The sequence below is a fragment of the Haemaphysalis longicornis genome, unplaced genomic scaffold (genome assembly GCF_048455015.1).
Source record: "Haemaphysalis longicornis isolate Haplotype H1 unplaced genomic scaffold, Haemaphysalis longicornis Haplotype H1 scaffold_5, whole genome shotgun sequence".
NCBI lineage: Eukaryota > Metazoa > Arthropoda > Arachnida > Ixodida > Ixodidae > Haemaphysalis > Haemaphysalis longicornis.
Genome location: NW_027526385.1, coordinates 192,666,411 through 192,694,032, shown reverse-complemented (window position 1 = coordinate 192,694,032; position 27,622 = coordinate 192,666,411). Strand labels below are relative to the sequence as shown.

At 48.4% G+C, this 27,622-nt stretch overlaps 1 protein-coding gene across 1 annotated transcript in view; it reads left to right on the top strand.

The window, feature by feature from the left end:
- The window catches only part of LOC144139576 (uncharacterized), a 153,299-nt gene that overhangs the window by 8,603 nt on the left and 117,074 nt on the right, over nucleotides 1–27,622 (top strand). The window contains exons 2-3 of the mRNA XM_077671886.1: nucleotides 20,862–20,972; nucleotides 22,242–22,399. Coding sequence (XP_077528012.1) covers nucleotides 20,862–20,972; nucleotides 22,242–22,399 — 269 coding nt within the window. The remainder of the gene's footprint in view (nucleotides 1–20,861; nucleotides 20,973–22,241; nucleotides 22,400–27,622) is intronic.

Here is a 27,622-nt window from a genome sequence, read left to right as displayed (position 1 = left end):
GTGAAGCTGCAGTTTTTTCCTTAACTTTTGTCGTTGACGAGCGCCATCAGTGTCTGGCTTGCATGTTTCTTAAAATGGGGTGTCTGATCGGCGTGGCTTGCTGTTTTTTTGCATCACTGATATAGTCCTGCATATTCATAATGACAATTGCACAACCTTTGTCGGTGGGTTGGTTTGTTATGTCGGGAGCACCCGCTTAAATCTTTTAATGCCTTTCTGTTTCGGCCACAGAAAGAGAAAGTCACGTTGCACAGCCTTGATGTAGATGTCTAAGCATTTGTCCCTTTGTGGGTGAGAGGGGAGAGGCCGGAGAAGAGCCAATTGAGTAGAAATGTCAGCCTAGTGTCCATAATAATGTCCTGTAAATAGCCATAGTATTAATCGCTTAGCCTAAGCGTCTGGAAAAAAAAATTCCCCCGCATTTCCCCGAGGGGGAGAATGTGAAAGTGCGAATGCACGGTTGTCGGCCCGCTTGCGGCGCTTGCGCTCGGCCCCCGCAGCCCACCCCCTCGCCGCCTTCTCTTCCATCTCTTCCATCGGGTTTGTAGTATCACGTGTACACCACGCAGTTATCAAGCCGCTATAACGCCGCTGAGTCGCCAACGCACGCCGCTGACGACGTAGTTTGAATGCGTTAAAGATATAAGGCGCGTCTAACACTGATATCACCGTCGCGTCTGTGGCTTGGTCGGTAGCGCGTCGCGCTGCGGCCCGCAAAGTCCTCGGATCGAAACCTCGCGCCGGATGCTGTTTTTTTCTTTAAACAGCACTGCGGACGCCAACGCCGCCTACGCCGCCGCCGCCGCCGCCGCCGGCGGTGGATGGTTTGGGGTCGCTTATAAAGAGCATTCGCTCTTAAAAGTTGTGTAGATACTTACAGAGTTTGAATGCGTCTTGACTGCTGATTGCAGGGCGAAAATTCAAGCTTCTTGATGGCACACGTTTTCCGTCGTCAGTCAGTGGGGTGTTGGAAAGATTTACTACATTGCACTCTTGGAGCTGCGAATCGCTGAGGTGAATAGCTGTATATATATATATATAGCTATATATATATATATATATATATATATATATATATATATATATATATATATATATATATATATATATATATATATATATATATATATATATATTTCTTCATCTCTTTCTATGACCCACCACCACCTCCCGTTTGCTTTCCGTGGTTTTCTTGACTGCCAATCCTTATTTTCTGTCTTATTTTCACGGAGCCCCGCATTTCCCATTTTCTGATTCGCTAATATATATATATATATATATATATATAAGACAGAAATAAGGGTTGGCAGTCAAGAAAACCTCGGAAAGCAAAGGGGAGGATGTGGTAGCTCATGGAAACAGATAAACAACTTCGAAAAAAGAAAGTGGAGAAAAAATGCCCGCCAGGTGGAATCCGTACCCAGGACCTCCAGAATACCGGTCTGGTGCGATAACCACTACACTACCGGCGGGGCGATTTTCCCCTCAACTTTCTGGGGTGTTTATGTTATAGTATTTTGGTTTCCTGTGCTTGGGGGTGGTAGCTAGCGCAACTCTGACGACTCGGGGTGAAGGGGACCTTCTTTTTAACCCCCGGGCCGTGACTCGAGTGTCTACATGTCAAGAGTGGTCAACCAGCATTGAAACCTCTTAAGCTTCCTATGGCACCAAGATTGCCAGAACAGAGGCCCTCGCTATGCATGTAGCGAATAAGAATGGGAAATGAGGGGCTCGTTGAAAATAAGACAAAAATAAGTGTTGTTAGTCAAGAAAACCCCGGAAAGCAAGGGGGAGGATGTGGTAGGTCATTGAAACAGATAAAGAATTTGGAAAGAAAGAAAGAAAGTGATGAAAAAATTTACGCCGGGTGGGATCCAAACCCACGACATCCAGAAGACCGGTCGGGTGCGATGACCACTACGCTATCGGCGGGGCTGCTTCTCCGCCACTTTCTCCGGTATTTATGTTAAGGTATTTTTTGTTTGCTGCACTTTGGCGTGGTAGCCAGCGCCACTCGGACTACTCGGGGTGAAGAGGACCTTCTTTTTATCCCCCGGACCGTGACTCGAGTGTCTACGACATGTCGAGAGTGGTGGACCAGCGTTGAACCTTCTTAAGCTACCTTTGGCAACAAGAATGCCAGAACACAGGCCCTCGCTATGCATGTATCGAATCAGAAATGGGAAATGAGGGGCTCGGTGATGTAAGATGGAATAATGGTTGGCAGTGAAGAAACCATAGAAACAGACGAAGAATTTTTTGAGTCAGAAAGTGACCTGGTGCAATGACCATTACACCCCACCGGTAGCATAGTGGTCATCGCACCAAACCGGTATTCTGGAGGTCGTGGGTTCGGATTCCACCCGGCTGGTATTTTTTCATCACTTTCGGAAAGTGATTCCCCTTTGCATTCCGAGGTTTTCTTGACTGTCAACCTTTATTCCATCTTAATTCACCGAGCCCCTCATTTCCCATTTCTGATTCGGTCCAAAAGTTTCCACAAGGTAATTGACGGGCAAAGTTGGCTCAATGACTCTGTACGTGCCATGGTACTTATTGGTCAGTTTCGTGAAGAGAGCGGGCGTTGAGCAGGGCATCCAAGGCCACACAAGGGAGCGGGATCTAAACTGCGATCTCTGGCTTATTCGTCGTGATGATGCTTCTGGCGCGTCTTATCGGTCGATTTAAACTAACGGGCCAGTCGACGGCATTCCTCGGCGCGACGAGCAATGTCCGAAATCGGCATAAATTCGGTTGCATCGGGCTTGTAGGGGAGTATTGTGTCGATTGGCAGGACGGCTCTCGCCCATACAGCAAGAAAAACGGTGAGATTCCCGTGGTCGTCTGCGTTGCTGTATTTCAAGCAATTGTTACAAACCGGAGTTGGAGGTCCAACTTCGATTCATTGGCAGGCACGTACATGGATAGCATGTCCACAAGGGTGGGATTGAAGACTTCCGTGATCGCGTTTGTTTGTGGGTAGTTTGATGTGGTAGTCCGATGAAGGACGCGGCACTGAGAGAGCAGAGCTTCAATAACTTCAGACAAAAAAAAAAAAACCCCGCCCTCTGTCGCTTAGAAGCTCCTGAGGTGCCCTTTGTCGAAAAACAAAGCCGCGAAGCACAAAGGAGGCTATGTCGGCAGCCGTGGCGGCCTGAAGAGCATCGGTTTCGGCGTGCGGAGTAAGGTGATCCACGGCAACAATATTCCATCGGTTTCCGGGAGAAGTACAAGGAAGTGGAACATACAGGTCGATGCCCACACGTTCGAAAGCCTTTGCTGGGCAAGTTAGTGGCTACAAAGGCCCGGCAAGGTGGGGAAGCGGCGATTTTCGGCGTTGGAATTCAGGGCAAGAGCGCATGCACTTGCGTACGACGACATACATGCGCGCCAGTAGTATCGTAGACGAGGGTGCCCATAGATCTCTAGTATATACGTATGACCGCAGGTTCGATCAGCCTGAAAGGAGGTGCATATGTCGCTGCGGTAATGACGGGGTATGACTAGTAGCCACTGTAGGCCGTCGGAGCAGTAGTTGGAGTGGTAGAGTATCTCGTCACAGAGTGCAAAGAGAAACCTGCCGGCGTAGTGTCCGAGATCCCGGGCAGGCGATGCAGCGGAGAGCACCCCAATAAGAGAATCTATCCACGGGTCCTTGCGTTGCTCAGCTGACTTGTTGCTGGCTGCAAGAGGCGACAAACGTGACTATCACGTGACTAGGTCGGAAATTTCAACAGGCACTGGTGAGCGTGAAAGGGCATCAGCGTCAGAGTGCTTGCGGCCTGAAGGGTAAATGACCGGGATGTCGCATTCTTGCAGTCGGAGAACCTACCGCCCAAGACGACCTGATGGATCCTTGAGGGAGGAGAGCCAACAGAATGCATGATGATCGGTGACGACATCGAATGGGCGACCATATTAGTACGGCTGGAACTTTCCCTGTTCCCAAATTATTGCCAAGCACTCCTTCTCTGTTAGAGTAGTTCGACCCGGGTTTCATCAGCGTGCGGCTCGCGTATGCTGCGAAGTACTCATCAAAACCGGACTTTACTTGCGCCAGCACAGCACTGAGACCAATCTTACTAGCATCAGTGAGGACCTTGGTTGGGGCGGACGGGTAGAAGTTCCGCAGTATCGGAGGGGAAGTAAGAAGACGCCGTAGCGTCAGAAATGCTTCGTCGCAGCAGAGGGACCAGGCAGATATGTCACTGGCACTGCCCCGGGGCTGAGTACCCAGTCGCCTCGGATCCGCCGATGATGTCGCAGACGCCTGACCGCTCTACTACGTTCACCAACCGCCGCTTCCCTTCTCCACGTCGTCGCTCGCGGTAGCCTATGCGGCGCGGAGGGGAAAACTAACAGCCGAAGTTCCCGAGGCAAGACCTGCGTCGCCCTCGAAAGCTTTAAGTCCTCACATCACGGCCGAAACTATCACTTATGTGTTTGTTGAACGTATCCCTACTATGCCCTAATCCATACTCCAGCTTTTGTTTCTGTGGTTCAAGTTGAAGTATGCTGTTCAATACAAAAAGTTCTGAAGCTACTTTTCGGGCTATCCTTGCGCACCGCCACTGCACAAGAGAATAAGCCCATAGCATCCTGCACGGTCCATATCATTATTCAGAATATTCTGTACACTGTTCAACTTGTCGGATTGGTGTCTTGCTCTCTTGATGGAATCTTGGGTTGGGCTGTTCTGCCGTGCTATCATGCCATCATAGGGTGTGCACCTGCCGAAGTCGAATTTTTGCATCTCTTGGAAGATTCTTTCGCTGTTCCCAGTGGCATGGTTGTCATCGCCGAAGACACGGTCGTCCAACCCCGTTATTTCGCTCTCGTTCCTCTTTGGTGACCATTTATTCTTGAGGCCACAGTGCTTTTTACGCCATCCGACATTTTCTTCCGCCGCAGATGTGTTCCGCTACACCTCGCCCTTTCGGCAATTCGCAATGGCGCTTCGGCATCTACTATTCTGTGCCGCGTTAACTGTTCTTGTTACAATATATATGTATATATATATATATATATATATATATATATATATATATATATATATGTATATATATATATATATATATATATGTATATATATATATATATATATATATATATATATATATATATATATATATATATATATATATATATATATATATATATATATATATATATATATATATATATATATATATATATATATATATACAGAAAGATAGGTCAGCAGTCTACAACGCCAAAGGAGGCATAGGGGTGTGGTTAGGCTCTTTTCTTTTTCTCTACGCTTAATGAACTAAACATTTTTTTTTTAATATACAAAAGAAAGAAAGAAAGAAAAACACGCCCTGGGCGCGTGTTTTTCTTTCTTTCTTCTGTATATTAAAAAAAAATGTTTAGTTCATTAAGCGTAGTGAAAAAGAAAAGAGCCTAACCACACCCCTATGCCTCCTTTGGCGTTGTAGACTGCTGACATATCTTTCTGTATTTCCTCAACGAGCCCCTCATTTCCTTACTATATATATATATATATATATATATATATATATATATATATTTATATATATAATTAAGAGAAAACGTTCCTGGCTATGAGGTTAGCTGTACAATAGAGAAGTCAAACTAAAAAACATAACATTTACTTTATGTTTTGGTCGCGGACCGGTCTTTTACAAACACAAGAAAACCTTGGACCGGAAACCGGTCTTTGAAAAACACCGGTCCCGGTCGCAACGCCAGAATGAATGTTGTTATGTTTATATATATATATATATATATATATATATATATATATATATATATATATATATATATATATACCGTAGAGCGACTAGACGAACGGGTAACAGTATCGGAAGGGAAGTAAGATGCCGTAGCGTCAGAAATGCTTCGTCGCCAGGAGGGTGACCGCGCAGATATGTCGCTGGCACTTCCGAGGAGCTGTGTTAAAGGCGAAATTATGCTGGCGAATTTGCGTACGAAGCGTCTAAAATAGGAGGAAAGACCGATAAAGCTCAGAAGCGCCTTCATAGTGGACGGCTTCGCTAATTCGGCTACGGCTCTCAGCTTCATATCATCTGGGAGAGTCCCGTCCGTAGAAACGACGTGGCCCATGATCGTCAGTTTGCGCGAAGCAAAAAGACACTTTTTCAGATTCAGCTGCAGCCCAGCACTTGCAAGGCAGGTCAAAACTTGTGAAGGCGGGCGAGTAGCGTTTTGAAGTCCGAAGAAAAAAAAACAACGACGTCATCCAGATAGCAAAGACACGTCTTCCACTTTAGTCCGCTGGGAAGATTGCAGGGAGATTCTTGCTGCCGTGCGAGGAGGGAACAGCAGAGTGGATAGGACCACAGAAATAACACTGCACGGTACTTGCGGCTCATACAGGGAACAACGCGAATATATTTGCAATTAGAGGAAAAATGTCGAAAACCCAACTAGAAAAATATTTACAGCAACGCCCCGCTGGGTAGCAAGAATTACAATGCCATCTGTTCACGCTCTTAACGCGCAGCTCTCGATGCATACACTTACATAAACCAGTTCATAGTCCACAGAATGCCGCAGAAAGAAAAGAAAACGTTCTCACGGGTGTTTGGGGTGTAGTGACTGTCGAATGTTTACGGAACGACGCAAGAACAGGCTTTGGTGATGTATAAGCGTACCAGACAGGCAGGAGAGTTGCGTTGCTTCCCTCAAAGTGACTGCACTTGAACTCATGATGGTTCTTCGTTGGGCGGTCCGGACCCGCACGCAGTGGCGCGCCCAGGCGCCATTGAGGTGCTTGCAGTGTGATGTGACTGGGCCTCGCCCTGCAACAGCGGGCCTTCCACTTGTGACGCTGCCTGATGGTTCCACGGAGGGCTTAATCCGCACGCGATGGTGAGTCCAGGTATCCTCCCTGCCCAGGGCCGCGGGGTCCGCACTGGTCGTAGGCATCGCCCGGTGACGACGGGTTTTCCATATACGCCAGCGAGACGCACCCCGGCTTCAGCGACCGTTTCCACCTCCTCATCTTCCTCCAGTTTCGTTACCCACTTGGCAAATCTCCCAGCCACCATCGTCTTCTTCCGCCTTCTGGCTTAAGGCCAATCACCACATCCGCTCAAAATACTGTCCATCGTACGTTCGAATGTGGCAGGAGCGTTGAAAAGGCCAAACGGCAATACATTAAATTCATAAAGACCGTCAGGGGTAACAAAAGCAGTTTTCTCTCGATCAGCTTCCGCCATAGGGACCTGTCAGTACCCGGTTTGAAGGTATAGAGACGAGAAGTATTGTCCTCCCTGCAAACAGTCGAGGGAGTCGTCGATCCGGGGGAGGGGATACACGTCCTTGTTGGTTATGGTGTTCAGACGGCGGTAGTCGGTGCAAAACTGAATGCACCCATCCTTATTTTCCACAAGAAACACGGGTGACGCTTTGTGACTCTTGGAGGGACGATTATAGACGACCCGCCTGCTCCAACCCTTATTTCTGTGTTGTTTCTACGAGCCCGTCATTTCCTATTCTGATTCCCTCCATGCATAGCGAGGGCCTCTGTTCTGGCAGTCTTGGTGCCATAGGGAGCTTAAGAGGGTTTAACGCTGGTTGACCACTCTCGACATGTCGTAGACACTCAAGTCATTGCGCGGGGAATAAAAAGAAGGTTCCCTTCACCCAGAGAAGTCAGAGTGGCGCTGGCTACCACCCCCAAGCACAGGAAAAAAATACATTTACATAAATACCCCAGAAAGAGGGGGGGGGGGAATCGCCCCGCCGGTAGCGTAGTGGTTATCGCACCATACCGGTATTCTGGAGGTCGTAGGTTCGGATCCCACCTGGCGGGCATTTTTTCTCCGCTTTCTTTCCTTCTTTCCAAATTCTTTATCAGTTTCAATGACCTACCACAACCTCATCTTTGCTTTCCGAGGTTTTCTTGGGTGCCAACCCTTATTTCTGTGTTATTTCTACGAGCGCCTCATTTCCTATTCTGATTCGCTACATGCATAGCGAGGGCCTCTGTTCTGGCAGTCTTGGTGCCATAGGGATCTTAAGAGGTTTTAACGCTGGTTGACCACTCTCGACATGTCGTAGACACTCGAGTCACGGCGCGGGGATTAAAAGAAGGTCCCCTTCACCCCGAGAAGTCAGAGTGGCGCTGGCTAGCACCCCCAAGCACAGGAAAAAAATTACATTGACATAAATACCCCAGAAAGCGGGGGGGGGGGGAATCGGCCCGCCGGTAGCGTAGTGGTTATCGCACCAGACCACTATTCTGAAGGTCTTGGGTTCGGATCCCACCTGGCGGGCATTTTTTCTGCGCTTTCTTTCCTTCTTTCCAAATTCTCTATCTGTTTCAATGACCTACCACAACCTCCCCGTTGCTTTCCGAGTTTTTGAGGTTTTCTTGGCTGCAAACCCTTATATATATATATATATATATATATATGTATATATATATATATATATATATATGTAGCGAATCAGAATAGGAAATGAGGGACTCGTAGAAATAACACAGAAATAAGGATTGGCAGTCAAGAACACCTCGGAAAGCAAAGGGGAGGTTGTGGTAGTTTCCAAATTCTTGATCTGTTTCAATGGCCTACCACAACCTCCCCTTTGCTTTCCGAGGTGTTCTTGACTGCCAATCCTTATTTCTGTATATATATATATATATATATATATATATATATATATATATATATATATATATATATATATATATATATATATATTATATATATATATATATATATATATATATATTAAATTAGAGTCACCACGAAAAAAATAACAATATTTAATACGACGTTTCGGCTGGGAACCGGCCTTTTTCACTTGAAAAAGGCTGGTTCCAAGCCGAAACGTCGTATTAAATATTGTGATGTTTTCGTGGTGACTCTAATTTAATAAATTATTCAGCTGCCAAGCCCAAGCCCTGCACTGTTGTATGTAAATTTATATATATATATTTATATATATATATATATATATATATATATATATATATATATATATATATATATATATATATATATATATGTATGTATATATGGGCCTCTGAGGGCCACTATCAGGCAGCCTGCATGCCCGCCCCACCCCCTTCCCCGCCCCACCGGCTTAATGCAATGGCATCCGTCCTGTCTGTAAGGCTTTTTCAAGTGATCGGCCTGTCTGGCATTGTTGCGGAATCCACGGGCACGTTTTTCGTTTCTGTCGACGACGACAGCAGGATAAAAAGCAAGGACATGCACCTTTTGAAAGTGAAATCCGCTTTGCCTAGCCCTCCGTGAAAGCAGTACGTCTCCTCACAGCGACGGTATTCGCCACCAGCGGCCCCAGTTGATGAGCCACACAACGGGCGTTCGTTACGACGCCGCCGATCACCATTTCCATATCGACGCTCTGCCTCGCTGATATGACCCGCGTCCAACCCTGCTGACTACCGATCTGAATACTAGTGCCTTCAGTTTTTGGAGGGGAAACTGCGCTGAAGGTTGCGAAAGTTGAAAGTTGAAGGTTGTGATGTTATGCCCTCGTTGACACTGGAGCGAGCATATCTGTCATTAGCGAAACTTTGTGTTGACGGCTCCGAAAAGTAAGAAGCCCGTACACTGGCCCATCATTGTGTGTGTGATGGACTCGTTTCGCCTTGTGGGTGTACGACGCGTAAGAACGGTACTCGAGACGGTAAGAGAAAAGAAAGTATATTAACAGCGCCACAAGAAAACGAGTCAGCGGAAAAGCGGTACAATCGCGAAGCCCAACAGCAACAAGACATTAGTCCGACACCCCTAACCAGCGTTCAACAGAGGGGGAAAAACGTTCTCACAGACGCCTCGACGGTCGATGTTCAGCGAAGTCGATGGCGGGTCACAACCAGTCCGAGTCACGGTCGAGCACTGGCCGTCTGTCGCCAGCTCTGCCCGAGCGAGACGGAAGAAGATGCACCACGTCCTACGTGGCGGGTGCAGCGCTGGTTCCGCCCTGGGCCGTGATCCCGAGCCTCGGCCAGTCACACGATCGCGCCCCGGGCGTCTGCGGGTCCCACACGGGTCGGCGGGCCCCGACTCACACGCCTCGTACTACTCGAACGGGATTACAGGAACTGCGGGTCCGCCCCCTGTCCTTGCCCGCTCGTCAGCTCCGAGTCTCCGCTGCTACCGGAACCGCGTTCCACCTCCAGCCCTCTTCTTTCTCCTTCACGTCTTTGTGCGCCAGCGCGTGGTCCCCTTTTTCCAGCAATGATGGCCAATCCTCACAATCACCCCCCACTTCAAGAGGTTGTTGCGCTCAAACAACCTGCTCAGGCTTTTCGGAGGTTGTCCGTGGGCCTTGATGCGGAGCGTTCAATGTCTTTGACAGCGCGCACACACACAAGCGCGAGGATAGTTCAAATTAAGGGGTATAAAAAAAACACACACACCCGTTGATAAAGCGAAGGCAGAGATAAATTTTAAACAACCACACATCACTAGCCAAAACAAGTGAAAAATTTATTGCAGCGGTGGGGAAAAAAACAAGGAAAGGTAAATGAATACAGTTAGGGTGCGGACAGTCGACTCATATAATCGGCTCCAATGTTCTCCCTACCCTTGATGTATTCCACCACAAAATGGTATTCCATAAGAGCCAGGCTCCACCGTAACACACGAGTGTTGATGTGCTTTGCCGAGTTTATATAAGCTAGGGGCTGGTGGTCACTTTGCAGTATGAAAGGTTTCCCAAATAAATAGACGTGAAACTTTTTGACGGCCCATATGAGGGCAAGTCCTTCTCTTTCTATCGTGGAGTAGGCAGCCTCACGAGGTAGGAGACGTCGGCTGGCATACGCAACAGGATGCGCAATTCCGTCATGCTTCTGCAGGAGTACGGCGCCAATGCTGGTCGAGGAAGCGTCGGTCCGAAGGATGAATGGTTCGGAAAAATCAGGAGCTTTGAGAATGGGCTCCTTGGAAAGCATTTGCTTCAGGGTGTTGAATGCCGCTTCCTCGGCGTCACTCCAAGCGATTTGACTCGGTGCTCTCTTTTTTGTAAGCTCCGTCAATGGATGACACCCTTCGGCATATCGAGGTACAAAATCTCTGTAGTACCCAGTCAGGCCTAGAAAAGAGCGCACCTGTTTCTTCGTCTTGGGGCGTTGGGCAGCCTGAATTTTTTCGAGCGTCTCTACCTGGGGCCGTAGGAGACCATGACCAACCATGTGACCCAGGAACTTGACCGAAGAGTACCCGATCTCGCTTTTTTTCGGTCGAATGGTCAGGCCGGCTTGTCCGACACGTCGCAAGAATGCCTGAAGAATGTCTAGATGCTCCAGCCACGTTTCTGTCGCGATGAGCACGTCATCAAAGTAATGGTAGACGTTTGGGAGGCCGTCGACTAGTTTTCGCATTAGCCGTGTGAATACTGCAGGTGCTGTCTTAATGCCGAATGGCATAAATCGAAATTGGTACAGGCCAGAGGCGCAAGAAAACGCTGTCATTGGTTTTGACTCCTCGTCCATAGGCACCTGCCAATAACCTTTCGTAAAATCAAATTTAGAAAAGTATCTGCATTTGCCTAGTTTTGCGAACATCATGTCAACTCTTGGGATGGGCTCATTGTCATTGACGAGGATCGAATTGAGCTGACGGAAGTCGACACAAAGCCTTCTGGTGCCATCCCTTTTTTTCACCGCCAAGATGGGGGACTGATAAGGGGACTCCGAAGGCTCGTGACACCTAGCTGTAGCATCTGCTGCACCTCTTTGTTCACCGGTTTCTGAATGGCGAAAGGGATTCGGTACTGGCGCACCTGGATCGGTGTGTCCGACATGAGACGCAACTTGCACTGGACCAGATCGGTCCTGCCTGGGACATCAGAGAAAATCATTTTGTGCGTCTCTAGGAGGCCAGTAACTTGTTCTCCTTGTTCTTTGCTTAAGTCCGGAGAAACCGCAACGTCGTGAAACGTTTCTTGCTGGTCTACAGGCAGACACGGCGGTTCTTCCGCGTCCTCAGCCTCGAGTACGACAGAAGCCTGTTGGCGTGTTTGTGCAGCTGCAATCCGGGGTTCATACTTCTTCAACATGTTTATGTGAAACAAGCTGGTTCGCGTTCCCAAGTCGATGACGCAGTCGACATCATTTTTTCTTTCAAGCACAGTGAAGGGCCCCTTCTATGTCAGGATGAGCTTGTTCGTGTCGGACGGGAGAAGAAGCAATACTTGGTCTCCAGGGCTGAGTTGGCGCCTTTTCGCCCTTCTGTCGTAGTAGCGTTTCTGCACTACCTTGGCTTTGCTAAGCTGTTCGTGGGCAATGCGACAGGTGTCTTCCAGGCGTCGTCTCAGATCGACAACGTAACCGTACGATGTCTTTGTGTCCTGATCCATCCCTTCTCCTGTCCATAACTCCTTCAAGATGGCCATAGGACCCCGGACGTAGCGGCCGTAGATCAAGTCAAAGGGTTAGAAACCCAGGCTGGCTTGAGGCACTTCGCGGTAAGCGAAGAGTAGCGGCGCCAGGTACCTATCCCAGTTTTTAGGGCTCTCCTGGCACATGCGCCGAACCATTTGCTTCAGCGTGCCGTTGAACCGCTCGACAAGCCCGTTGGCCATGGGATGATATGGTGTCGTGGGCAACTGTGCAAACGAGAGGAGCCTGCTCAGCTCCTTCATCAGGCCTGATGTAAATGACTTTCCTCGGTCGATAACAATTTCTCGTGGAAAACCAACGCGGAAAAACATTTCCAGTGTGGTACTAATCAATTTCTGCTAGAGCCGTCTGGATTCGGAACAATGCGCGTTTTGATACAGGTACTTGACACCACATACAGCGCCCGGTCTTATCTTGCTGCTCCCGCGAAGTCATTCCAAGGTGGGATTTTCTTTCATCGGCATCTAGTGTCATCTCCTGCCAGAACCCGGCGATTGAGATCACCCCTACTGAGCATACCGACATCCTCCCCGACTTTCCACAGTGTGGCCTGGTGGCGTGTGCAGATTTTGTTCTTAGGTCTTGCGGTTAGACAAGGATTTCCCTTTGTGGTAGCCATTTCTGCGATGGAGACAAGCTCCTAATTCCCAGCGCTCGCTTTCTACCAAGAGGAATCGTTGTCGGAACTTGTCTTGTACATTTATCGCATGGGTTTGCGTTGCTGGTTGACACGAACACTACACCTGAAACGATCATCCCACGTCAAGGAACCACTATTGCTACCTCTGCAGACTCTGAAGCTGTCTCTGTCCTTCCGCATTGCTCTCTTTCCTCCGCTTCCAAATCCCGCACCAAGTCTCGCCACCGTCAACTTGCCACCGGTGTCAACTCTGACCTCTCCCCACCGCAAACCGACTGTTTACTGAATCTTCTGCACAGGCACAAAGCTTTATTTGACTCTCAATGCCCAACACTTGGCCAGACATATGTGGCAACATATCGCATTGAAGCAAACGGATACCGTATTATTCTCCGCCGCCCACACCGGGTATCCTCATCTGAGCGGAAGATCATCAGCGACAACGTTGGCGTCATGCTACCGCGTAAAATTATACGTCCATCTAAGTGTACTTGGTCACCCTCTGTGTTCTTTGTAGGGAAAAAAGACGGGTCTGTTCGATATTGTATCCAATACCGCGCACTCAATAAAATCACTCGGAAGGATTTATATCCAATGCCTTGTATTGATGATACCTTTGACTGTCAGCAAGGAGTGGAATATTGCTCCATCCTCGGTATCCGCTCTGGCTATTTGCAGACCCTAATGCACGAGGACGATATAGAAAAGAGAGCCTTCAACACCCCTGATGGACTCTACGAGTTCAACGAAATGCCTTTTGGACTTTGTAACGCTCGTATCACTTTTGAGCGTATGATAGACACTGTACTCACAGGCGTTAAATGGAAAACTTGTAAATGTTACCTGGACATTATTGTTATTTTTAATTCAAGCTTTTCTGAGCGCTTAAGGCGGCTCGGTGAGGTCCTCACTGCCTCGCCAATGCGGGCTTTCAGGTGAATACTAAGCAATGCCATTTCCCTACCCAAAGCACCAAAGATTTAGACCACATCGTGATCAACGAAGGTATCTGTCCTGACTCAGACAAGGTGGCTGCTTACGTCTAGTTCCCGCGCCCTCAGCAACTAAAGTCCCTGCGTAGCTTTCTTTGTCAGGCGTCTTACTTGTCCGTTTTGTACGCACTTTCACAAGAGTTGTTTTACCCCTCAACAAACTCCTTCCCTCCGAAACTTCCTTTGAGTGGTCGGACGACTGCGAAGAGGCTTTTCAGAAGCTGAAGGCCGCGCTAATACCTTTGCATGAATCGAGGCCTGTCATTCTTCATACTGACGCTAGTGGCCATGGGATCGGTGTGGTGCTCTTGCAGTCTGATTAACAGCGTCGTGAGCGGGTTATTTGGTACGACAGTCACTCCGTCAGTTTCTGGAGAACTATGATATCACCCAGCAGGAGTGTCTCGCCATGGTTTGGCCCGTCCAGAAGTTTCGACCCTCTCTCTACAGCAGGTACTTCACTGTTGTGACGAATGTGCATACCATATGCTGGTTGCAGACGCAGAAGAATTTAGCAGGATGCCTCGGACGCTGGATACTTCTGCTTCAGGAATATGACTCCACTGTAATATACCAAACCTGGAAGAAGCGCCCCGATGCCGATGCGTTTTCACATTGCCCACTGAAGTCGTCTGACACTAGTGCAACATCAGTGCCACCAGACGAGGTGCTCCCTCCCGCACATTTTAACTGCACGTCGTTTGACCGGTCACACCTCCCAGAACTTCAAAGACAATACCAGTAATGCCGTACTATAATCGACCGGCTTACCGGCTCAACGCACCCTCCTAACAGTCCGTGCGGTCGTCAACTTCACAGCTTCCGACTTTTAATTGATGTGCTGCATCGTATCAACCATCACGTATCTGGCTACGAATGGGTTCCCGCTTCGCCGCGCGCCATCCTGTCGCATATTTTGGAAACTCTTCACGACGATGCCACAGCGGGTCACCTAGGATTCAACAAAACATATGATCCCGTCCGCGGTCGCTTCTTTTCGTCTGACATACGTCCCTTCATGCACTTTGTGTCAGCAGCGCAAAGGGTTAACATCACCGCCTGCCGGACTGTAGGAGCCACTGCTTTGTCCTCATATCCCATTAGAATCCATTGGCATAGACCTTTACGGACGTTGGCCCTGCACCGCTACTGGCTATCGCTGGATTGAGACCGGCGTTGACCATTTGACACGTTATGCGGAGGCTGCACACATTCGCTGTGCATGTGCTTCAGAGATCGCAGATTTCTTCTTGTGTTCGAAACTACTGCGTCCCGGTGCCCCTTGTGTCCTCCTAAGCGATCAGGGTAGGGCATTTTTATTGATAATTTTTCAAGAAGTTATGGGTATGTCGAACACTATTTATAAAACTACATCCGCCCTATCATCCCCACATGAACGGGCTGACTGAACGATTTCATTGGACTCTCTCTGATATGATTTCAATGCATATACAGTCTAAGAAGTCCGCTGTTTGACTTAGCAGTCTAAGGCTAAGCCTACCGATGGGACGCAATTCTCCCGTTCGTTACATTTGCATATAACACTGCAGTCCAAAGAAAGACCGGCTATTCTCCATTTTTCCTCGTCTACGGCCGCGAACGTTGGCTGCGAGGGTAAGGTAGAGGAAGCATTTCAGGAAGTGCTAGATCGCACTTAGGCTTTCCTCGCTGTGACGGGGCTTCGCCTCTCCTCGAGCAAGTCGGAGCTCCTATTTTACAGACCTAGTAGGAGAGGGGTTAATCCCAAGGGCTGGGTCCCACTGCTAGAGGTGAACCTTGCACTCCGAACGAGCGAGGCACACCCCATTCCCAGAGATGAGGGAATCCGGGTTCTCGGTATGCTCATCGAGTCGAACGATTGTAACAGGCACCCCATCGCCAAAATCACCGTAAGACTGACAGTATGATATGGTTAATTACTCTGGTCTCAAACAGTTGAGGAGGTATCAAGGAGGGCAATCTCTTGAAGCTCTCCCATGCATTCTTGATGAGCCACGTGACGTACGTGGCGGCCATGCACTGCTGGCAGAATCACGATAACGCTAAGCTCAATTTACGAATTCGTAAAAGCATCAAGCACGTGCTGGGTATCCTGATGATGGCCAGCACAGAGAGGCTCATGCAGCTCGGGGTGCACAACACTTTAGAGGGAACAATCGAAGCGCAGCACACGGCTCAGACTGCCAGGTTGTCGTCGTCGCCCGCTGGCAGGGCGATTATGGCGGTTTTGGGCTGTAATCCATCACTAGAGGAGGAGCGCAAGGTTGGCTTTACTAAGGAGCAGGGAGCTGCTATAACTATCTTCCGGTTTCCCCGCAACGTACACCCGCAGCACAATGCAGGCTGGCGAAGGGCTAGAGGCGAGGCCCTACTAAAACAAGTTCGTGACGACCGGCACTCCGCGTGCTTTGTGGACGCCACGCAGTACGGCCGATCGGCAAACTTCTCGGCAGTTATGGTGGATTGTAGTGGCACAGTTCTCACTTCTGCGTCTTTCAGGAACACCACCCCGGCTAGAGCCGAGCAGGCCGCGGTGGCTCTTGCTTTACTTGACGACAGCCGGCATCGAATTTACACCGACTTCCGCGCTACCGTTGCGGCCTTTGCAACAGGTTCCGTTCTGGCCTAGGTAGCTCGCATCCTAGGACCTAAAGTCATTTCCTCACACACCATCACCTGGTTTCCCGCTCACCTAGGGTCGCACTTGTCCTGTTTAACCTCAACAAGGTTGCCCACAACCGCACGCGCGAGATAACCCACCGTTCCTGGTCGGACGGAGACGATTCCTCGGGATTGGTTGGGATGTCTTCAGAGACACTTCATTCACGTTCAACGAGATTATTCAGCACTATAAGCTGTGCAGGCGAACGTTTCCTCTCCGGGACGAGAAATTTTCGAGGCCGCAGGCAGCCACTATCAGAATGTTTCAGACCAGGCCTTATCCTAGTCTACCCGATCTCAGCTTCTACACGGACGCTTTTCAACCGAACTGCCCGGATTGTGGCTAACGTTGCAATTTAGATCATATGCTCTGGCGGTGTCCCTCACTTCGGGGCCCTCAACGCATAACCGAGGAAAAGTGGCGCTCCGACTTGGAGAGCCCCGATCTACTACACCAGTTGAGGGCAGTCCTGAGGGCCCACGATTAGGCGGAGAGGCTCGGCCTCCCCGTCCCGACGTGGGAGCGGCCCGCAGCGCTGCCGCCCTGAATGGCGGCGCTGATCCTCAGGACCTTCAATAAAGTTCATTGTATGTCTGTCTGTCTACGGCCACGACCCACCATTCATGCTCAGCGCTTCCTTTTTATCGGCTCCTGTATCCGCTTCAAGCCCGCTCTCAGAGGAGTTCGTCTCCCTCCTCAAGCACTGCCATTTAGTTGCCCGTCTGAATACAGAAACCAACCAACATGATCGAAAGGATCGCTGCGACGCCAATAAGCGGGCTGTTTTCTTTACCCTGGCGACGAAGTGCTACTTTAAACTCCCAAGAGGCCAGGCCAGGATTATGCGAGAAATGTTTGCACCTCTGCACGGGTCCCTATACAGCGCTTGAAGAAACCTCTTTTGTAAAATATGCTGTCGCCCCTACTTGCCCCCTATAGGACCGCCGCTACCGTGGCACGGAAGTCGTGCACGTCTAACGCCTCAAACCCTTTGTGCGCCGCGCTTGCCCAACACTTGCGGCCGGGCGGCCGCCTCGTCTGGAGGGGGAAATTGGTGTGAGCAGTTAGTCGTGCACTACCCCTTTGGGACATTGACTGCTATTACAGTTAAGCAGTGGTCACTATCCTCTACCTCCTCTTCCTCTGATATTCATCATCATCATCTATTAAAGAAACGAGGTGAGACCACGGGGCGTGGGTGAATCATTAATGGTGGATGGAACCGTGCAGTGATTGTGATATTAGGAGGCAGCGGCCAAGCTACCTCTTCTTCCTCTAATATTTTTAGCATCCTCCCGGCCACGCAATAAATGCAGGAAGATGGTTAACATAAGGCGAAGTGTTCACTTGTCAGCAGTCATCCATTGCTTCTGCCCTTTGAGTGGACGACACCAAAGCATTTTATTCGAAGGTCGCGTGAGCGGTTCATTATGATCCCGATCGATGTCATGCCCATATTAGCCGCATCAGAGTATTCTATACTTATACTTCCAACGATGCTTTGAACGTCGGTGGAACCACCGCATTGATGAATCCGACCAGGATAAGTGGCTCGTCTGGACCGTCTTCCGCCATGGATAACGACTTTGTAGTGCCCCTCTAAACTTCGTGGGGTAGTGGCATCCGCTGGTGGTCCTTGGTCAGCGGTCACAGTTCAGTCTCATCGCAGCCGTGCACTTACGTCATTGTTGATGGCGGTACGTACACTCCGCTCTTCAATTGTGTCGATCTTGCCATCCTGGCCATGGCACCATTTTATTAAAAAACCAAGGCGAGGACCGCGGGATGTGGGTGAATCTTGAATGGTGGATGAAATAGTGCAGTGATGGTGATAGTACGAAGCAGCTGCCAAGCTACCTCTTCTTCCTCTAATAGTTTAAATGCACAGCATTTCTTTAACTCACGATGTCACCCGGCGTTGTCGGCGTGCCTCGGCGTCCGCAACAGCCGTTCCAGGTGCGCCCTCTCCCCCACTCCTCCTCTCCCGCATCACGCTACCCTCCTCGCTCTACACAACAGGTCCGCACCCCTCCCCCTACACTATATAAAAAAATAATACTTACAGGCGCCTGGTTTCGATCCCAAGACCCTGCGGGCGGAACGCAAGATACATGGTGCTCTACCCACTGCGCCACAAAGCCGACACAGAATGGAAGGCTACGAACGCGCCTTCTATCCTTGACTCGTTCAAACTACGTCAAGAAGCTGCTGATACAACGCATTCACTACCTGCGGGCAGAACGCGAGGTACATGGTGCTCTTCCAACTGCGCCACAAAACCGACACAGAATGAAAGGCTACGAACGCGCCTTATATCCTTGACTTATTCAAACTATGTCAAGAAGCTGCTGATACAACGCATTCACTACCACCAACTCCCCAAACACTAAACGTTAACGCAATACACCCACCCCCTATGCGACGCATTTATTTGAGTCCCCCTCGCGGGGAGATGGGCCCTTTCTTTTTATCATCATCTTTCATCTTTTCGGCTCGTGGTCCTTCTCCTCAACTTCGGCTGAGTGTGTGTTGATACGCTTAATGAACGTTCTGCAGCACCTGTCTTCCAAGGTACTTACAATATATATATATATATGTGTGTGTGTGTGTGTGTGTGTGTGTGTGTGTGTGTGTGTGTGTGTGTGTGTGTGTGTGTGTGTTTGCGTGTGTGTGCGCGCGTGCTTGCGTGCGGGTGTGTGTGTGTGTGTTTGTGCGTGCGGGCGGGCGCGTAGCGATTGAGAATGGGAAATGAGGGGCTCCCTGAAAAAAGGCAGAAATAAGGCTTGGCAGTCAAGGAAGCCACGGAAACTAACGGGGAAATATGGTACGGTATTATATTCTTTGTGCAACAGCTATATTTTTGAAAGTCAGAAAGAAAGTGGAGAAAAAAATGCCCGGCGGGTGCTATCGAATCCACGACCTCCAGAATTCGCGTCTGGTGCGATGACCGCTACACTACCGGAGGGGCTGTGCCCCCCTCCACTCCTTTCAGTATTTATATCAAGGTAATTATTTCCTGTGTGTGGGGCTGCTAGCCAGCGATTCGTCGGAGTGGCGCTGGCTACCACGTATAAGCAGTCGCCGCGGGACAAAGACGACCTCTATCTTACTCTTCACATTTTTCTTCGCTTAATCCTTTGAGCTTAACGGCGACGATTACCAGCTAGTCAGTGTTACGTCAATACGTCAATGGGAACTATATTATGGCCTAAATACGCCAATATCTTTATTGGGGAGACCGGCGAGCTCATTTCTGGCCGTTACGCAACAGGACGACGCGTACTAAGCAGTTTGGTCGCAGAAGATTGGCCATGATAGGCGAGTTTGTCACGGAGAAAAGTCCATCACAGTAGCGCGGAAATATAGTTGGCGGTGTCTCTGTGAAGGGTATGAGCGGTGGTGAGGCATCAAGCACTATTCCTTTCATATAAGATCTAAGGAAGTTTGTGCATACAACTGATATACACCCTCCCTAAATAAATATTTACATCGAACAATTGCAATATTTCACTAATGAATGTCAACGAAATGGCCAGTAATTGCATGCAATCACGCTCCACATAAAAGGCTTTTGATTGTTCAGCACCGTGTGCTCACAGTGGCGAGTGCATTGCGTTTCTGAGCCTAGTAAACTTGCACGCTTGAACTTACCTGTAAGTGTTATAAATTTGTGTAATAACAATAATAAAATTGACATTGTACCATGTCATCGGCATCTCCAGTATACACTTAGTTATGTGCACATAATTAGGGATGTCCACATGGTGGTGTGATATGTAAAAAACTCACTGATATTTACGGCCAGTTATTCAGATGGTAAATTGCCGTATTGTTTTCCCAAAGCAATAATTGTGGTCTCTTACTTTACAACTTTGAAACAACTTGCAATGTCAGTGAGTGAGTGGGTGAGTGTGAGAGGGAAAGAGGTTCCCAGCCTGCACCGCTCATGTATCGAAGGGAAAGAAAAGGAAGCGGAGGGGGTAGAAATATGGGTTGAGACAGTCATAGAAAGAGTGGTGTGGGCAGAAAAAGGATGGCGTAATGGGGAAGAGAAGATAGATCGACGAGCAATGTTTGGAAAAATATTAGTCATACGTTTACTTTATTGGTATTATTAAACATTGGAGAATTCATTACGTTTATTTTTCTTGTTTCCCCGCACCTTATCTGTTTTAGTTGTTGCGCGAGACCACGAAGGAAAGCAAGAAATACCTAATTTGGACGAAGACAAAACTTCTCGCACGGAGGCCGCCAATGGGCTACACCCACTCGCCAGAGTAAAGCGAGGCAAGTTGTCACTATTTATGTAATTTCACTTTTGGTAAGTTGTCAGCCTGATATTGGAAGAATGTCTTGGTTGAGCTCAATGAGATATCGTAGCCACTTTCACTCTATGAAAGTTGGTTGCGGGAAGGCAAGCACACGATATAGAGCTTACAAAGAATTATGGTAAACTCTGCCGTGGATAAGTGCGGGTAAACCACAGTTCATAAGCGAAATCCCGGTTCTTGCTGCGAAAGCGAGCAGTGAATGCGGACAAATCTGTACCACAGAGCAAAAATATTGCTCGCGCATGGGGCGCCGTTATCATTTATTCGCAGTGCATTTCGATGGAACCAACGTCAACTTCTATCCATTTCCTCCTATCCCTTCTTCTTATCTCCAAAATTGGATTCAGCGAGCTGTAAATCGATTCCATTTGCCCAACCCTTGGAGGCTAATGCTTCACATATCTGACCCTGAGGGTCAGAATGACGATACATAGAAACCAGCAGTTTTCTGGATGGTAACTGCAGTTATAAGCATCACCTAAAATACAATGTCGCGCAATCTAAACATGGTCGCTGTTTACAATACACTTACCTTGGCCAATGAAGTTTTCACGGCCAATCCATAAACGTGGGAGGGCACATTGCAAAGAAAACTAACCGTATTTCTATGAAAAAAAGAGAAACATTTTCTAATAAAGCAAAACTGAAGGATACCGCTTGATGGCGCTATTGCGGTGCTGATTCACAGTTTTTGTTAATGGTTAAAATAATCTCGGCCTCATGAATATTACTGATACAATGGTACGGTTTATTTTTCCCGTTTGGAAGATTTCCGTCTTCACTCGAGATCTCTAGCTGCGAACTAAATTCCACTGAAGCACACAACTAATAGAGGTGTATTTTGACGTGTTCCACTTCAGTCAGGGCTGACGTTTGCTTCACTGAGTACGCTTACGTGGACGTCGTAACTGAAACACATTTCACTGTAGGGCATAATACGTGCAATCCTGTAGCACTGTGCAATTGTATTTTTATTATTTGTACAAAACTTGCTTTGTAAATAAAGTATTTTTGTCAATGATATTTTGATATAATAAGCAACCACAGGTGCGCCCCAAACATTTTAAGTCGCTCAGCGCTTCTATCTCGTACTCGTCGACGTCGAGTACCGTTGCGCATTCTTCCGAGATGTGACATTGTAGTTGGGTTTCCGGAAAGGTTTTTATTATGTTAGCATCGTTTCTGTATTCCAATGCAGTTTTTGTATATTTTGTTCTTTTTGCAGCCGCTTGTGGAGGTAATCTGGACTCATCAACTGGGCTGATAACAAGTCCATCGTATCCAGAGCCCTACAGTGCCAATACCTTCTGCCGATGGAATATATCTGTTGCACCAACAGAGCAAATTGAACTGTCCTTCCAGAGCCTCGACATCGAAGAATGTGTACGTACAGATAGTAACTATAATTGTTTCCCTCCTGTGAATGGCTTCCAGAGGTTTTTACCTCACCCTAAGAACATGCCCGATTGCCGTCTCATAAATTTAATTTATGGAACAGGCCCGATTGCCATTCCATAAATACATTTATGGGATCATCTTAGTCTTGGAATTACAAATAGCGCGCTAAAACAGTTGAGAAAGCGAAATGCTTTAAAAATATTTCTTGATCTTTGGCCTTTCTAGACATCACTGTTGGCCCACGTGTGCGTACAGAACCAAAATGTTATTTACCTAAATACTGCAAACTCGTGCTGCTTTTCGCAAATGGGTAGTACATCTGCTACTGCAATAAAAACACCGTAAAGCTGTGGTCATTGTTGACGGCTGCTTGTTGTCATCATCGATCACCTGGTTGACCTTCCCCCAGTTATATGGTACTTTCGCGGACACTCGGCGACGTTTCGGAAGTACCGTTTCATTTCATTTCATTTATTGGTACCCTCAGGAGCGGGAGTTATTACAGAGCGCAATGGTAATTCACGTATAAAATTGCAAAACTGCTGCATTTGATATGCTGTTATTACAGTGATGCGGATCGAACTCACACAGTCTTAGCTAATTGCGTTTAAATCCATTCATGTTCTTGAGTGGTTTCGGTTGATGTGAGAGAGTTATTCCATTCAATGTATCTGCGTGGTAGACATGACGTACAGCAACCATTTGTTCTGCATAGTGGCACTCCGACCTTATGAGATCATCATCGTCGTCGTCGTCGATGAGCCTGGCTTGATTTACACTCGGCGAAGAACGCATTAAAATCGCGGAAAATTCCTGATATCCCCGAAAAAAATTGCACCATCTTCCCGTACGGGAACCCTGAGTAGTATGCGAAGCCAGCATGGGGTCGATTCAAGTGCCCATTAGTTTTCAGTTCGTCGTTTCTGTGAGGTTGAGGTACGTAGCAACCGTTATATTTACCGTTTGGTTTCCATGGTAACTACCACACTTTCACTTACCGGAACTACGAAATGGGAAATTGCGTTGACCCTTGGCTGTTTCCCATACTACTCAGGGTTCCCCTACGGGAGGATGGTGTAATTTTATTGGAGGGGGGGTGTTAGAGTGGAAAGGCATTCAATAGAGAGAGAGAGATGTTGTACGTGGTATGAGTTTGTCTTTATTTAAGCATTATCATCATCATGTATTTATTTAGGCATTATCATCATCGTGTTCAACGTAGGTGACGTCGAGCTGTGGTTTGCGTTCCGCTTTGATTATGACCGCCTGATGGTCTGTGAAATGTAAAGTAAAGGGCTGTTGTAGTGTATGATCCCTAAAGTTGCTGAAGATAAGGTCGATGCACGTTCCCCGGATGGTTGTGGGCTGCTTGTAATCACGGCCGTCCGAGACTCGCCGACGCACGCCGCTGCCGACGACGATGAAACGTAGAAGGAGCGTGAAGCGTGCTCGTCTCGTGCCGAACCAGGAAGACACCGGCACACTGTCATTTCAGGAGCCCTTAAAGGGAGAGAGAGAGAAAGCTCTTTTTATTAGAGAAGAAAGCCGAGAGTATTGCCCGAATTGTAACATCGACACGCTAGTCGGCGGGGAAATGGGTAGGGGAGAGTATAAAAGGCCTTATAGATAACAGGGCAGAAGAAAGGGGAGAGAAGAAGTAAAAAAAGCGGGCATCATGTAGTTTGTGGAAAGAGTTCGACGAACGTCATGTTCTCAGTAGTTTAAATCAGTTCAGTGACGCCGATCTCGCCCAGGTATTCAAACAATGCCATTAGTGCTTTGCGTTCTGCTGAAGGGTTGTGCCAGGGGCTAAGGAGCACTTTTAGGCAGATTGGTCCTGGTCGTAGGTGTTCGACCTTCTGCCCCAAACGGCACCTTGCGAGCATGTGAGCGGGGCGCTCTAACAGTACGTGTTCCACTGTTTCTGGTGATCCGCTGTTATCACAGCAGGAATTCCTCCCCTTCTTCCTCTCCTCCTTGTTGGGTAGCAACTGAGCGCGTTGAACGTTATGACCTCTTCAGCCAATCTTTGGTTGGCCAATCCCTAGGGGGATCCTGCCACAATCATCATCAATGTGCCTTGTACAGTTTGCCGTGTAGGGCCGGGACAGGGCCCGAGCAAGAGGATCTTCGCCCCTAAAAAGAAGAAGTCAACAACAGACCAACACTATAGAAGACATAGGAGCATGGACAGAAGAATTATGCAACGACATTATGCACCACAGTAAGAAAATGAAATGTCTGATCAAACACCGGCGGTAGACAATCACTTGCTTCGTCTCTGGGAAGCCCGGCGCAGCTTACTGGGGAGATGGAGGAAGCAAAGATATAACAGGAAGATCCGCTTAAGAATAGCCAAACTCAACAAGGAAGCGGCCCAGTACGCGGCGGACCTCAGCCGCAATAATTGGTTTAACATGTGTGACAGCTTCAACGGAAGACTCGCCACTTCCAAGACATCAGATTCTCCGATACCTTATAGACACCACAAAGCGCAGGGGAGGAACTAACAAGACCATGCGGATTTTCATACACCGATACGCAGGCTCTGAAAAAAACCTCATGTGCACCCTGCAGAACAAATATTTTTCGGCCGCCCCTAAAAATCCTGCAACGACATGCACTAGATCTCCGAACTCCACTCTTGATCAGCCAATCACAACGGCTGAGGTCCGAGGATCCGGCGGAACGCATCACCGGGTATGGACAAAATGACAAACAATGCCCTCGCAAACTTAAACGACGCTTTCATCGCTGTTCTATCCTACCACATGAATTATTGCTGGACGGGCAGCATCCTCCCTACTGCATGGAAGAAGGCAGAGGTCAGATTTCTACGAAAACCGGGAAAGATGCCGTGCGTCGACAACCTCTGCCCGATCTCCCTCACCAACTGGGTCGGGAGGATTACGGAGCACGTTGTTCCAGACAGGCTGCAAATATATGCAGAAAGAACTGCACAAATGCCGCATACAATGTTCGGGTTTCGTCCGCGCCTTTCACCACAAGACATCTTACTGCAACTGAAAACCGACATCTTCGAATCGGCCAGTAAGACCTGGACCAAGGCTATCCTCACGTTAGACCTCAAGGGGGCTTTCGACAAAGTGGCGCCGGCCGCCATCCTAACGAACCCCAGTCGCCGCGGCTGCGGCGAAAAAATGTTCGCGACTTCCTTACAGATCGGCAAGCTGTCATCAAGGTTGGCGACCTGCGATCCGACCCCTTGACCAGCGGAAGTAGGGGTATCCCGCAAGGCGCTGTCTTCTCTGACTTACGTTTAAATAGAGCCCTGATAAACCTTCCAAAAATTGAACGAAATCCCGGACATTAGGCCCGGCATTTACGCCGACGATATCACTATCTGGGTAAGCAGAGGGTTGACAGGAACCATAGAGGAGCGCCTTCAACAGGCTGCAGATGTGGTGAATGCCTACTCCAAATGGTGTGGTCTCATCGGCGCGCCAGAGAAATTGGAGCTTGTTATGGTGCAAAAACGCCGTCGAGATACATCCACAGACATCTATATTACGTTGGATAGGACTAAGATCCACCCGACCCCAACCATCAAAATACTCGGCATGATATATCAGGCAGATTGCAAAACACCCAGCTAATAAAAAAATGGTCTCGTCAACCACCCAAATCATCAGGGCGCTTCGCCGCATTGCCAGCCGAAATCATGGCATGCAGGAATAGGACAGGCTGCTCCTGGTCCACCCTCCTGGCAACAGAACTCCGGAAGATTGACACCATCATACGCAAGGGCTACAAGCAAGCCCTGGCCCTTCCGACCAGCACTTCTACCGCTCCCCTGATGGCGCTGGAAGTATATAGCCCCCTAGAGAAACTATGGAGACGCACCCGAACGCCCAAAAAACGCGACTAAGTACTACGCCCACAGGACGCCAAGTACTTGTGAACGTGGGGTTTGTGTCTCCAACGGAAACAGATACTACGGTAGATAGACCATGGGATATAAGATAAAAGCTAAACGTTCAACCACTGCCAAGAAACATGAGCCTCCATCGTAGCGAAGGCAGAAAAACGGCCAGAGCGCTAGCCCTTGAAATTTTGCACTGTGACTCGAGTACGACAGTCTTCAGGAACTCGGCTGACTACACGCGCACAAACACCAAAACAGCGGTCATCACCACCCCCGGTGCTGTTATTACAAGTGTCACCCTTCGCAAGTCCACCATCCTCGAAGCAGAAAGAAGTGAAGCTCACACTAGCCATAACGCAGACCAAAGCCCCGACCATCATTACGGCCTCACAAGCGGCGTGTCTAACGTACACAGTTGGAAGAGTTTTCAAGGTAGCCCCACGAATTATAAACCAAAACCGCCCTAGAGAACTGCCAAGATAATCAGGACACCTGCTCACTCATCTCTTCGCGGCAATAAAGCGGCGCACGCTTTCACCCTAAACTTGCTCGCCGGGCACCGCAAGAGGATGATGAGAGGACCAGTGACTCACTCCTGACATACGACATCACCCAACACTACGTGCTCACACGACCCACCTTCCCGCCACCGGCGGAACAGCTAACAAAAGAACAAAAAGTAACCCTTCGACGGCTTCAAACTAACGCATTTCCGCTCCCCACGCGGCTGCACACCATCCACACCACATTATACTACCCCTTATGCAAACACTGCTTCAGCACAGCTACGCTCTAACATATGGTTTCGGCATGCCCTTCAAACCCAGACATTGATGCAATCCCTAATGCAACTCACGAGCGGTGGGAGAGTGAACTGCGAGCTCAGACCTGAGTAAGCAGCTTTGGCTCGCCAAAAGGGCGAAGATGGCAGGCCGCCAAACGGAGTCCTGGACTGCGGACCCCGCCGACGATCCCGCTCGACTTCATTGCTAATAAAGTTTTGCTCCTCCTCCTCTTCCGACGTTGTTACGATTATCTGTACGAGTTAAAATATATTCAGTGGACATATACGTCCACTATGTAAATGAGATGGCGATATATTTTTCGAAAAAGACACAGTCGAATATTTTAAGAGCGAGATACTTATGGGTTGATTTTATTGCTGTTATGCTGGCGCTGTGGTAATTGCAAAAAAAAAAATAAAGCGGAGAGATTGAGTTTGTCTATATCAGGTGAGGGTATTAAATAGGCATGTTTAGTACCCCAAAAAGAGGCGGATTATTCTAATATAGTGGGGATCAGGGTTTTGTAGAGTGTGAGTT